General features: G+C 35.2%; 2 protein-coding genes across 3 annotated transcripts in view; both read left to right on the top strand.

Annotated features, from left to right (window-relative positions):
* On the top strand, positions 4,087-6,305 carry LOC107645223. 2 transcript variants are annotated; one of them, XM_021103670.1, is made up of 4 exons: positions 4,087-4,320; positions 4,685-5,230; positions 5,329-5,524; positions 5,610-6,305. In XM_021103670.1, the coding sequence occupies exons 2-4, from the start codon at positions 4,805-4,807 to the stop codon at positions 6,083-6,085; spliced, it is 1,098 nt and encodes a 365-aa protein (XP_020959329.1). In that variant the 5' UTR covers positions 4,087-4,320; positions 4,685-4,804; the 3' UTR covers positions 6,086-6,305. The 2 variants fall into 2 exon arrangements, with proteins under 2 accessions (XP_020959329.1, XP_016204686.2); XM_016349200.2 differs by having other exon boundaries at positions 4,087-5,230.
* The window catches only part of LOC107645224 (guanylate-binding protein 4), a gene marked incomplete in the record, with an annotated part of 8,537 nt that continues 3,623 nt past the window's right edge, over positions 9,419-14,332 (top strand). Inside the window, 13 exon segments of the mRNA XM_016349201.2 lie at positions 9,419-9,827; positions 10,857-10,959; positions 11,601-11,670; positions 11,775-11,813; positions 11,912-12,029; positions 12,122-12,179; positions 12,388-12,452; positions 12,642-12,648; positions 12,761-12,821; positions 13,021-13,080; positions 13,195-13,214; positions 13,312-13,377; positions 14,254-14,332. Coding sequence (XP_016204687.1) covers positions 9,745-9,827; positions 10,857-10,959; positions 11,601-11,670; positions 11,775-11,813; positions 11,912-12,029; positions 12,122-12,179; positions 12,388-12,452; positions 12,642-12,648; positions 12,761-12,821; positions 13,021-13,080; positions 13,195-13,214; positions 13,312-13,377; positions 14,254-14,332 — 829 coding nt within the window.

Below are 14,332 nucleotides of genomic sequence, written 5' to 3'. Positions count from 1 at the left end.
GCCCACAAGGATCAAAGAAGAGCAAGCGAAAAGGTAAGAAAAAAGTATAAATGTCTGAAGATCTTAGCGAAAAAAATCATCGGTTGTTAAAAAACTATCTTTCATGAAAGATATTAAGAATGTTAGAAAAAAGGAACTAATGGATAGGAAAAACAATGAGCTCTTCATGAGATTGCATGTGAGAAAATAATCGCGAAGTGGTTTACTTAATAGTTCCTTGTATTCGTAGAGTTGCGTAGTATGTTCTTAGTTTTATTGCGTATTACTGGTATGTGATGTAGTCTGTTTTATTCATTTTTGATGTAACTTTTTAAATTAGTCAATATTATTGTACCGTTATTGTTCATGAAAGTGACCGTTAAGTAGCCGTTGAAAAACTAGCCGTTGAGAAGTAGGTATTTGTTGCAGACACACTTATAAATATAAACTATCAATGACTTTGCAACTCCATTTCAACTCTTGTTTCCCACCTCGAAAGAGTACTAAAAATTACATAGAGAAAGATTATGGTTAGAAATTTTGATGATATATGTTTAATGAGGCTTTGTATGGCAAAATAAGACGGTAAGATAACACACTCATAGATAATTGGATCGATGAGTATTTATTCGAAGATTCAGAAGAAGAAGATATCGATAGAAGCTCTGTCCCAACTCCTCGTAGATGGATCAATAGAGATCGAGAAGCAGGACATGATCGCCTTTTCCAAGATTACTTTGCAGATGAACCAGTGTATAATGCTGACATTTTTCGACAGAGATTTCGAATGAGATGACATGTGTTCCTTCAAATAGTAGATGCTCTCTCAAACGTCTATCCGTATTTTTAACAGAGGGTTGATGCAACTGGAAGAAGAGGCTTGTCACCACTCTAAAAATGCACCGCTGCGATACGGATGTTAGCATATGGCGTAGCAGCTGATGTTGTTGATGATTATGTGCGCATAGGAGAGAGTATTACAATTGAATACTTGAAAAAATTTGTTAAAGGTGTCATTTCGGTGTTCGAGGATGAATATACTTGCGAAAACCAAATCTGAATGATGTACGATGCTTGCTACAAATGGCGGAGGGTCGTGGCTTTTCTGGCATGTTGGGTAGCATTGACTGCATGCATTGGCAATGAAAAAATTGTCCAAAGGCGTCAAAAGGTATGTACATGAGTGGTTATCGTGGGGTTGCAACCATAGTACTTGAAGTTGTAGCATCTTCAGACCTTTGGATATGGCATGTGTTCTTTGGAGTTTCTGGTTCAAATAACGATATTAATGTGTTAGGTCGTTCTCCAGTGTTCGATGATATTCTAAATGACCGTGCTTCGGAGGAAAATTATACTATTAATGATAATAATTATACTATGGGATACTATTTAGCAGATGGTATTTATCCTGAATGGGCCACATTTGTCAAATCAATCTCAAAGCCACAAGGGGAGAAATGCAAGTTATTTGCACAATACCAAGAAAGGCAAAGAAAAGATGTGGAGCAAGCATTCGGAGTGTTGCAAGCACGCTTTGCAATTATATGTGATCCAACTCGCTTTTGAAAAAAGAAGAAACTTGTCAACATAATGAGAGCTTGTATTATATTACGTAATATGATTGTTGAGGATGAAATAGACACTTACGCAGAAAATTTTGCTCAATACTTAGAGTATGACGATGTCGAAAATGGCTTATCACAATCTCAGTTGGGAGAGGAAGATTTTGCACCATACCATCAATTTCTCCAAAGAAATGTCCAACTTCGAAATAGGCAGCAGCATAGACAATTGAAAGAGGATTTGATTGAACACATATGGCAATTTCACAATGCTTGTCGTCAACTATAGAGCTTAATTATAGTTTTTTTTTGTATTAAGTAATTTTACAGATTAGTGTAATCCCAAATTATATACTGTGTATTATTGTTATATATGAATTTTTTTTAATATTATTAATAGTGAATTATTTTTAAATTTATAAATTTAAATAATGTTATTGAAAAAAATAATTACATTATTTTAAGTATTTTAATTAATTAATTAAGTAGAATCACAATAGAAATTAAAGTTAATTTCTCCTAATGGAGACAAAAGAGATGTTTTAAATTTCTGTTTACTGTTTATGACGCAAAAATTAATGTGGAGTTAATTTTTAAGACAAATAGACCATAAATAGAGATTGAAATAAATTCCTTATTAAAAATGGTCTAAAACTCTAGAGCCATTGAGAAAGAAGAAAAAAGAAGAAAAAAAAGAGTGACACTATCCATGATATTGCATCTTTGCTTATAGACTCATTCATTTGCCATTTTCCTATTCATTATACACTGAAGATATAAATTTTTGTATAGGAATAATAATTTTAAAATGGTCCAAAACATAGTAAAAAAAAGTAATTTTTTTAAGGTATTGACTTATTTCATATATTTTATAGTAGTTAATAATTATATAAGAAAACAATTGGTCATCCATGATCATGAATAATATAGCCAACAGAATTAGAAAACAAGGGTTTGTGAGTTATTATTGCCCGCTGAAAAGGAAACTCTTTTTTGTTATTTTTCTTTCCTTTGTAATGGCTTAAATAGAAACTTTCATACCTACATGCATGTTGGAAAATGGAAAATGAATGAACTCAAATATGTGATTTAAAAAAAAAAAAATACAGTGTATGATGAGTTCTATGATTTGACATATAGGAAATTCGGGCGAACCAGACATGCCGTCACCATGTTTCAATCAATGTTTCTTCTGTCTTTCAATCAATTTATGAGTGCATAAAAGTGCTAACTTATATTTTTAAGATACAAATAGTAGAAATTGAGGCGCTTTTTAATTTCTATAAGTTGCATGTAGTGTGGAGCTTGTAGATATAAGTTCTATTTAAGGCGAAATTCGAATCCCTAATACTTATTTAAGCAGACTAGTGAGCTGACCACTCCACGAACCCAAGTTGGTTAGAGAATGGACTTCAGTTATGATTTTAAGCTAAGTTGCACCAACCTAAAGTTCAATAGATTGGGTTAAATATCACAGCCCAATATGGACAAAAATTAGAGTTAGTGTGGATCAAATAATTGGGCCTTACTTTCCACTAGTTACAACTTACAACCATGATAATCCAACGGCTGACAGAATATAATTGACACGTGACATAATCACATCCCTTAGTACTACTTAACATCCCCTGTCAACGTCGAATACAATTACACAAACCTTATCCGCTAAACTGCTCCGTTATTTACCAGTCACTTTTTCTTATTTTCATTTGTTTATTTATTTATTTATTTTCTTTTATAAATGCTACCGTTGCTTTCCTGCAACAGTCCTCCATCTAATTATCACCCGTTTTCACCTCAACCATTCTTTTAATGTTCATCAAAATAATAATAGCTACATGATTTAAAAATTTAACATTATTCACGTATCTAGTTAGACACTTAATTAACCTAAATTAATTCTTCGGAGTTAAGGATGATTTTAACTTTTTTATTAAGTTTTCTTATTATATATTTATTTATATTTATATTTTTTACTATTTTCGCGACCCCCTCACCTTTTTCTTTTTTGTCTGGGCGTAACACTTTTTGTGAACTTACAACTGTGACTGTACTCTTTTCTGTGGTTCTGTTTATTTGTTCAATGCTCATCCTCACGCGACAAATCACAGGAACGGTAAGGAATTGTCAATGCAACTGCACAAAGCTTCATAAACACGATATTGACATCGAACCAACCCATATTAACTCTCTTGACACACGGGGGGTAATTCCGTCAATTTAACTAACACCTAACAACCGTTTCGAAACTTTCAGTTACACCTTTCTACCCTGCCATCTTCACCGTCACAGGATACGTCCTACAATGACAAAACAACCCTCGTGCTTATTCTCCCCCCTGGACTTCCTATTAGTCTCCGTGAAAGCTTCCTTACTTATCACGTCAGGGGCATTATCATCATGAAAAATGTAAAGGGTATTTTTGGAATTAAGCTTTGCCCGGAGACACAAACCCAAAGTCCGCACTGAAATCTGCCACGTAGGCATGCACGTGGCGATCATCCCTTTTCTCTGGTCGTTGCCTTTAAATAATTCAACACCTTCTGATCTTCACCTTATCCTCTTTCGCATTTCTGCACAAAATCCACCACCACACGCAAAAAAACGAAAAAGACAAAAACAAAAACTCTGCTTCGCCGCCGGCGAAACACTCGCCGGAAAACCCGAACAAGTAGCCGTGAGATATGGAAGCTGTGTTGATGGCTCACGACCCCGATGTGTTGAGAAAGAGCCTGACGTTATCGTCGCGTTGCTTGTTGGGGAACCGCAATCGTATATGGTAGAAACCCTAAGCAAAAGCGATTTTACTTAGCAGAGTTTTCAAGTTATTCCATGCTTAATTCCGCAAACCCGAGTCAAATTACTTCTATATAATAATTCCCTTTACAAAACAATTAAAGGGACTTCTCCAATTTTGCCAGAACTGCATTTGCTATTAATTATTTTCATTTCTCTCTTCTTTGTTTGAGGGGATAAGATTTGTGGTTTTAAGTCAAAGTACTACTGGATTGAGAAAGAAAAATATAAAAAAAAAAAAAAAGTAGAAAAGCTGTGTTGTTCTGGTTATGTGCAGAATTTCCAGAGATTGAATTTTGCTTTTTAAGTTTGTTTTGTCTGCTGATCCCCCAATTTAAAAATCCTAGCTCGGAGTTCAGAAATCGAACTGTGAGGGAGTGTGATTTTGGGTTGAATCAATCGTCGTCTACTCATTTTCGTTATCACTATCACCATTCATCTTCTTGTTCATCATCATCATCATCATCATGCCTTTTACAATGAAGATTCAGCCGATTGATTCTGACGTTTGTGAAGAGACGAGGAGGCTGGAGTTGGTGAAGCCGGTGGCCAAGTGGCGGTTGAAGCGCCTCTTCGAGCGCCAGTTCCCCGGCGTTCTGAGGAGCTCGTCGGCGGCGGCGGTGGCGGTCGAGAAGATCGCCGGCGACGATGCGCATTTCGGCAAGGACGTAGCTGGTGCCGATTTGGAACCGAACTCCGTGTGTCTGGCGAGAATGGTGCAGAGTTTCATGGAAGATAATCACGATAATAAGCACCCGGTTTCCGTTAAGTGTTCCCGTAACCGCTGTAACTGCTTCAACGGCAACTGCGACGACAACTCCGACGGTGAATCGGACGCCGGTTTCGGAGAAACTAACCAGCCTCCCTCCGGCGAAGCTCTCGAAATCCTCAAGGTACTACTGACGTCACAGAACATTGAATCAATGATCTTAGAAGCTTATTTTGAGAATTCAAAATTGAAACGAGTGTTGGTGGTTGTGGTTTTGGACAGGGTTTGGTGGCGTGTGGGAGCAAGAGCGAGAGGAATCTGTTAGCGGACACAGCGAAGATAGTTGAGAAGAACAAGATAATCTGTAAACGCAAAGACGGCGATTGCAGAAAGCTCGTCACGGAGGCTTTGTTAGCTCTTGGCTACGATGCTGCAATCTGCAAATCTCGCTGGGAGAAAACTCCTTTCTATCCCGCTGGTACTTTCTCTCTCCTTCTCCCAAACTATTTCAGATTCGAATTTGCGAATTGTTAGTATTTATTTCATTTTCATTCTATTTTTAGGGGAATACGAGTACATTGATGTGATAATTGGGAACGAGAGAGTGGTGGTTGACGTTGATTTCAGATCGGAGTTCGAGATTGCTCGCCCGACCAAGGCGTACAAGGCGATCCTTCAAACTGTTCCGTACATATTCGTTGGCAAGTGTGAGCGGTTGCAGAGTATGGTGGCGATTGTGTCGGAGGCGGCGAAGCAGAGCTTGAAGAAGAAGGGAATGCCGGTTCCGCCGTGGAGGAAGGTCGAATACGTCAGAGCGAAATGGCTCTCCCCTCACACGCGAGTTTTTCCGCCTTCCTCCTCGCAAGGGATCAAAAACAACGCGGAGGAAAACCAGGTTTTGGCCGGCGGCGCCGGCGAGTTTAAAGTGAGTCGTGGCGAGTCGGATGAGTCTAATATTGTGATCCAATCCAAACCACCGGAGATAAAGGCCAAGAGCTCGCTCTCTGCTTTGGCTGCTGTGTTAAATGAAACCCCATAAAAATTTTGTATTTTATTTTTTTATTTTTATTTTTTTTGGAAGTCTTTAATTCTCTGCAGCGATTAGATGAGGATTAAAAATCTTGTATTGTAAAACTGTTAGGGAGCTCTATCCCCTTCTGGTTTTTGTATGTAAGGGATGATGAGTTTCATTTACTACTAATAATAACAATATAATATGAATAAAAATGATGATGGACTGAAGAGGTATTGTTAGAAAATTTTGAGATGATGATTCTTTACTCATAATTGATGCTATGAAATATGAATTGTCTTTTTTTTTTTTAGTTTTATATTCCTTGTGTGACGGGTCAATTTGTTTTGATTCTTAATCGTCAGTTCGAATGATATTGGATATTGGATAGTTTGTAAACTACTCATTCTCGTATTTGAAGCTGATTCTTATTCTTTTCTTGAAGAATAAAAAAACAGAAATGATTGATTTTGGTGATGGTGGTTTCTCAGTTCCGAGTTCTTACTATTCATCATCATGGTATGGCATGAGATTTCTTAGCACAAACAAAATATAGTGGAAAATTCCATAGGTAACGAAATATAGACCATCGTTCCCTGAAAACTTTGGAAAAAGTATAGTATATATATTATTTTAATGAGAATAAATTCTATTATTTTTTATAATAATTAAAAAAGTGCAACCTAGAAAACCAGAAACTAATTTTTGTATTAACTTTTACATCAGTAATTGGTAATTTAAAAATCTGACAAATAAACATTGATAACAAACTCTACATAATTTTGAGCACCCTGTATTACTTGAGCTGCTGAGTGGTGGTTGCCTTGGATGCACAGAAAATAGTAACGGTGGTCATTGGAACTCTGAACTGTAACCTTCTTTTATATGTATATAAACTCTCCTTTCTCGTTTTCTCAGTTTTGGACAGACAGGCCTCTTTGCTGATGTGAACATTATTTTGTCGTTTTCAAGCGTCGTACGAAACCTTGTGGATCCACATACTGTCTCGGAAATTGCACTCTACTTTCCATTTTATTTTATGCATTTATTCTTTATTTGACTATTCAGGTGCTGACAATACTCTGCCATTCAACAAAATTTGTGCTAAAATATATTACCATACTTCTTTACTCGAGTTTAATCAAAGCTTGATTTAATGACTGAGTATCTACATCTGAAGATGATTAAAGGATTAATGTTGTTAAGTTCGGTTAAATGTTGATTTTATTCAAGCCAGTAATGTTGAAACTTCAAAGTTCAAACTAATATTCAGTGACCGGCAAACTAGGTAAATTAAATAAGATATTTAGAAACTACAGTACCTATCTCTCGTTTTGGTAGAGTGACCTTTAATTTAATACAGTGTTGGTTGCGTCCTTTGAGGATCTCAGCTTTAAGGGGAGGGTTAGAACTGTACATTCACAAAGTAATTACTTGGTAGGAAACTTTATTTTCAAGTGGTGCGCTGTTACTCGAGAAAGTTTGCAAAGTCCTCTTTTCTTTGGTTAGATACTTAGATGAGATGCCACTACCGTTTAAAGCGATATGAGGGGGGCTTTTTAGACTTTTTAATTCATAATTCTCATATTTTCAAAGGTGGTAACTTGTGCTAGAATGAGCTTCTCCAATATGTCTTTTCCATCTATTCCGGAAGCCATAGGGCGCGTCACGAATGTGAATATATATGTCTAGAAACACCAATTCTTAATATTTTCATTTTGAGAAAGTATAGAGAGCCAATGGCCTAAACGTACATTAGTGTTACATTGTTTTATTAAATTATGCTTTTGGGATGAGTGGTTTCATGACATAGTATTAGAATTTTAGATCCGAAAGGTCAAAAGTTCGATCCTTAGTGAACCCCAAAATCAGCTTAAGTTTTTTGGATGAGTGGTTTTATGACATAAGATGGTTATTCTAGATAGTATGGATGATGTTTAGTTAAAATTATTTTAAGCACATAAAACAATAGAAGACTTGAAATGCTCTTGAATGATCCAAGCTCTTGAGTGCATTAACTCAGCTACTATAGTGATGTATTTTCAATTTTCACACCCCATAGGCATAGAGTATATCGCGGTGAAAGGCTTTTGTATATGTACTTTCTCTATTTCTTTTTGGTCTATGCATTGTTGGATGTTTCACGTGAAAATTATATCACAGTGAACTTCAGAACCAGTGACTTATATTTTCTTTTTCTTTTTTTTTTTTTCATTTTTGGTATAGACACAGACACACAGTGATAATAATTTAACAAAATTATGCTGTTTTTTTTTTTGGTCAAAACAAAATTGATGCTTAAGTTATGAGATTCAGGCTGATCCAAAAAGATAAAATTGGCAATGAGACATTGTTGGGCTAATCCCTGTTGTTGGGCCCAGACCAAAAACAGAAGGACATTGTTCATTGTACTGAGCTCTTTCAAGACCGATCGGATCCGATCCGCATATCCGCGGTATTTATTCAAATCCGATCCAAAATTTGCGGATATGAATCCAATCCGCAAGACTTTCGGATCGGATCCGCACACTAATCGAATCGGATTGCGGATTTTGTGTTGGTATCCGCAAAAATAAAGAAATAAATAAGTAAATATTCTTTTTATATTTTATTTCAACTAATAATTATCATATATGTTGTATTATTTTAATTTATTATTTAGAAAAAGTATGTTTAATATTATTTTAAAAGTAAATATATTTAAAAGAATAGAAAAAATGAATTTTATTGATATGTTTTTAATAAAAATAAGCTTTTAAAAATATTTTTATGTTTTGCGGATATATCCGATATCTGATATCTGATCCGATCGGATCAAATCTTAAAAACTGCGGATATTGGATCGATCCTATCCGCGTTTACTCCTAATTGTACAGAGCTCTTTTGTTTTTTTTATTCTATAAACTTTAAATAAAATTCTAATCCGTAATAAATTAGTCATCGATCTGTTCCTAAATTAGGAGATACTGTAAAAAAAAAGCTACCTGTATCAATTTTTTTTTTCTTTTTACTTTTTCTTTATAAAATATATGATTTTCCTATTCTATGTCTATTGCCTAATATTGGAGATTTTAAATTTGAGATAAGTGATTAATTAGGAAAAAAAATAGGTTGTGAAATCACCAATAGAGTAATAGTTATATAAAAGTTCATTTAAGGACAATAACAAGTTCAATTATAAATCTAAGTACTAAAATAAATGTCAAGATTAAAGTGGATACAAACAAAAAATACAAAGAATTCAAAACTTATTTACTCACAAAGGTTAATATTTCATCACAAAGAAAAGGGTTAATATTTTGAATTTAATTTGTATATACTATAAACCATAAACATTATTTAAAACCAGAAGAAATAGTGTGACCAATTGAGGCAGAATGAACAGGACACGGTTGGCTCCTAAGTCGGAGCATAGTTATAGCAGTGGTCGGTCATGAGAAGACACGACATGACTAAGATCAAAATCCAAAGAGCGAGTCTGAGTCTTCTTCAAATTACCACTTCCTCCTTTCAGATCCCACTTCCCTATTCTTGCCGTTACCTTCAAGTTTCAACGCCACCCCTTTCAATTTTCAACCCCATCCCAATGTTTCTCTCTCTCCTCATTCTTCCTTCTTCCACCACATTTGCCGCATAACAAACCCCAAGCTACTCTCTTTCTCCCATTTTCATCTCTCTACTCCTTCATGGACACCCTTCTCTCATCTCTTCTATTCTTTCTCTCCCTCTTTTCAATTGGGTCCTCGCAGATTCAGAATTTTCAACAGGCGTAAGTCTTTCTTTCTCTCTAACTTTCTAATGACATGTTTAGTTTCGAGATCTGGTGGTTATTGCCTCTTGAAAAGATACAAAAAGCTTTGATCTTTATGCTTCTTGTTTTGCAAAAGCTCAACTTTGTGATGCTTTGGATCCTATCAATGCGTTTTATTCCCTGATTTTGTCATTGGGTGATGTGGGCATTCACCTTCATTTCGTCTATGCTAACTGGTTTGAACCATGCTTCTATAATACATATCTATTTAGGTGGTTGTACTTGGACATAGTTTGAGCCAATATATCAGACTTAGTTGCTGCAGTTGGGAGTGAATGTGACTTCTAATGCATTGGTTTCAGCAATGGCCGTGGGTGAAAATTTCTAAAGAATTATTTTACATAATTTCTTTTTAGTTTTTCGCTACTTCTGGATTATTGATTGTGCTGTTTAGGTTGTTTAGACATTCAAATATTGTTACTTATAGATTTTTCGTATATGGATTGAAATTTTTTTCTCTGTCAATTGGGAAGTTTCATTTTGGTATGTCGAGAAAAAGATAAGTTGTGAATTTTTTGGACACAAGAAGCTTGTTTTTGCGAGCAATACACATAGGGTTAGTTATTATTCTTGAACTCTTGATGACACTATCCTGAATAGTTCAAAATTGGCAATATGAATAAATAGGGAGACACTATAGACTTATGGCCACAAGAATGATAGAAATGTCAAAGCCATACTTTATCTTGGTCATATGTATACTTAGTATGGAATTGTCTTTACCTTGAGAGTGGTGCCAAAATGTATCTTTTATTCATTTGAAGGCTGAGGTTATGTAATCAACTCATTTTGGGACTAAGATGCTTTTATTGCCATAACAACAAACAACCCTGTTCTTTTTCTCCTGTTGTATTCATTGTTGTTTTGTTCTCCTCCCAATGGCTATTGTATGACTGAGTTTCTTCTGTTTGTTATGAAGAACATTTCACCTTAATAATCTCCCGATGTTGTAAGCTACCCTTATTCTTACCCAATATTTGTGTACAGGTTTCCCATTGTGGAGCCTGATCCTGGTCATACAAAACTTAGACTTTCAAGAGAAGGTTTGGAGGCTATTGAGAGAATAACAAACCCCATTGCATCCGTGGCAGTAAGTTTGTGCTTGTTAAATGAACTACTGAAGGTTTTCGAGTTGTTTGGGTTGATACTGATATGGACTGGTTTTAGGCGTAGTGATTGGCTAATATCATGTTGATTATCATTTTCCATGCTGACCAATCATCTTTCCCTGACTTTATTTCTGATTGATATTCGAGAAATTGCTAGTTACAAGGTTCGAAAACATATTTTGAATAAATTTGTCTTCTGTAAATATTGTCATGTGATGTGTTTTCAGGATTTGGAACATATAAGTCCACCAATACAAAGTATTCTGTTCTACCCCTAAGGACAAGACAGGAAAACCTCATAAGAGAGAGGAGTTGGATTTTTTGAAAATTTGGGACTTAAAAAAAAACCAGAGTTGATTGCTCTTTTTGTTTTTCCTATAATTTTGCATCTGGATTTGCTTTCTCAAATGTTGTCATTTTCTTCACTTTCTCTTTAGAAGGATTTCTGGATAGTTTTGACTTTCGAAGTTGGAGATAAGTGTTTGTCTAAGTTCAGGAACAAAGTCTTATTATTTGGAAATTGGTACTTCGTTCATGATCTAATGAAGGAAGCTTGCACATTACTGTATAAGTGGTGTTAGTTCCCTGTGGGTTTTATATTAGTTTATGGTTGTTTTGTCAGGTGATTGGACCGTATCGCTCTGGAAAATCTTTCTTGCTTAATCAACTTCTTTCTCTTTCTTGTTATGAAGGTGCATCTTTTATTGCTGCTAGAATTTTATTCCTCATTATTTACATTTTAGGAATTCGACAGCTTCTAAGAATGTAATATTAACTGTTTTGATTGTTTTGTTAGGTTTTGGTGTTGGGCACATGCGTGATACCAAGACAAAAGGTGAATGGGGATTGATATTTTTTCACATGGTTATCCTTAATTGGATTTAGATACGGTCTTCCTCAAATATTTATTCTCTTTTGGCCCATGTTATACAGGAATATGGATTTGGGGAACCCCAATAGAGTTGGATATTGATGGAGTAAAAACTTCCGTATTTTACCTTGATACAGAAGGATTTGAAAGTGTTGGAAAATCAAATGTATATGATGATCGGTAACTCCTGTTTGATCATAAGCACTGCAATTTATGTTGGTAGTCGTATGTTATTTTTTCAGTTGGCCTTTTCTTATGTCTTCCTTTTGCAGGATATTTGCTCTGGCAACTGTCATGAGTTCCGTGCTTATCTATAATCTGCCTGAGACGGTTAGTTATCATTCTCCCCTCCCTGTCAGTGAAAATTGAAAGTTAATATTATTGCTTTTAGAAAAAGGCAATATCCTTTTAAAGCAACTTGATTGCATGTGCTTGTTTAATGGTATCAACTTTCTATTACTAGCTATAGGCTGAACAAACTTGATGCCTTCAACCACTAATGTTTCATTTTGTTTGTTTGTTCATTTTATGCATTAAGATACGCGAAGCTGACATTTCTCGGCTCTCTTTTGCGGTTGAGCTTGCTGAAGAATTTTATGGGAGGTTAGCAACCTAATGCCCTTTTCTCCTCTACTATATCATTTGGATTATCAATTTCTCTCTTGCTATCCTTTTTAATACTGCTTTATGGCCTTTTTCCCGTGACTATTGCAGTTACTAACTTGTTTTTTTTTTTTTTTTATTTTGAAATTTCAACATATTATAATCGGCAATGTCCATGTGTTGGAACAGAGTGAAGGTGCTCCAATTACATTATTACTCTCACCATTTTGCGACGTCACTTTCATTTATGAACTTTCTTGTTGCTATTTTTTTTTTAAATTTTTTTTAAATGGTTTGTTGTTTTGTAGGGCCAAGATGTTGCATTTGAACCTGCTAAGCTCTTGTGGCTTATACAACGTGATTTTTTGCGTAAGTTAAATACTAGCTATGTTCGTACCTACAAGTTGTCCGCTACCTTTCCTATCCTGAGCTCTGCTCTTTTGTTTAATCTACTGCCTATGATCAGAATAAAATTGTTTTTGGTCACTGAGGATTCTAGGCACTGCTGCTCTTTTGTCCATCATGCACTCTCAATCCTATACTAATATTTTCCTTACTTAAAATGCAGAAGGGAAGTCAGTGCAACAAATGGTGAAAGAAGCTCTTCGAAGAGTCCCCAATGTCAATGGTTAGTGCTATTGGTTGTACCTGTGACTAAAATTAACTTTATTCACTATAACTTTGTCATTTTCTTAAGGAGGATTTTCTGATGGTTAGCTATTTGCTTGTTATTAAATTGCAGGGGACAAAAATATTGATATGGTATCTTTCTCATCTGGCCTTGAATTTCAATGTCTCAAATATCATAAGATGTTACTAATCTGGAACTGAATGTTTAAACAAAAATTCACATCATCAGGTCAATCAGATACGGGACTCATTGGCTATAATGGGTGACAATAGTACTGCCTTTAGCTTACCACAAGTATGTATCTTGGCTTGCTTTTTAAATACTTGTTTTTTAATACCATATGAACCTTTTTATTATATGGATTTCTATCCTGAATTAAATTATGTGGAATTTTGGGTGTATGGAGCTGTGTTATTTCGGAAATCATGTCAAAATGTAACCATGATTTCTGCATTGTTAGTTGAGTTTTAATGATGTGAATGTGACAATGTATGTAGCAAAGCCTATTCTTAGAGTCATATGAATGCAATGAAAGAGAGAAATACTTCTCTTGTGTTATACAAATTGCTATGTTGTCTGATTTCGTAATTCTTCTATTCAAGCTGGATTTTATGATATTGCCATACTGGATGGACGATTTCTTCACAACAGAAGCCTTTTATCTTCTTTTGGAGGAAGAAATATTGAACTTTTCAGTTCCGTTATCAAACTTTGGGATTTTTAGGGAACCCTCATCCTTTTTATGCTGCACCTGACCTGTATTAGTTATTATAACTAATCTATCACAAATTAAAATTGGCCAGTGTTAGTAATAGGTACATGCCCATTTTTCTTCTCCATTGTTTCACATTATGTCACCTTCTGTTATTTGTATCTTTGGTTATTTGGCATCCATCTTGATGTCATGAAGAATGTGATAGACTCTTTGGAGTACTTTGTCTTATGCAAGAACTGCAGTTTTAATGAAATCAATCTTTATTTCAAGCAAGTTATCTATGTGTGTTTTTCTTGCATCTCTAATCGACCTGCCTGTCACCTATGTACGCAATATGCCTTCGTATATTTTATATTACTTGATGAAAATTTTTGCTATGTTAAACTGTAATTGATTTTTGTCGTAAACATTGCATTGGTTGGCCTTGCTGATTATCTAAATTGGACTTTAAACAGCCGCATCTCCAGCGGACAAAGCTCTGTGATATGAAGGATGGGGACCTTGAACCATTATATGTAAAAAGAAGGGAGCAAC

This window comes from Arachis ipaensis, chromosome B06, assembly GCF_000816755.2.
Source record: "Arachis ipaensis cultivar K30076 chromosome B06, Araip1.1, whole genome shotgun sequence".
NCBI classification, from domain to species: Eukaryota; Viridiplantae; Streptophyta; class Magnoliopsida; order Fabales; family Fabaceae; genus Arachis; species Arachis ipaensis.
This window is presented reverse-complemented; position numbering and strand designations above follow the sequence as displayed.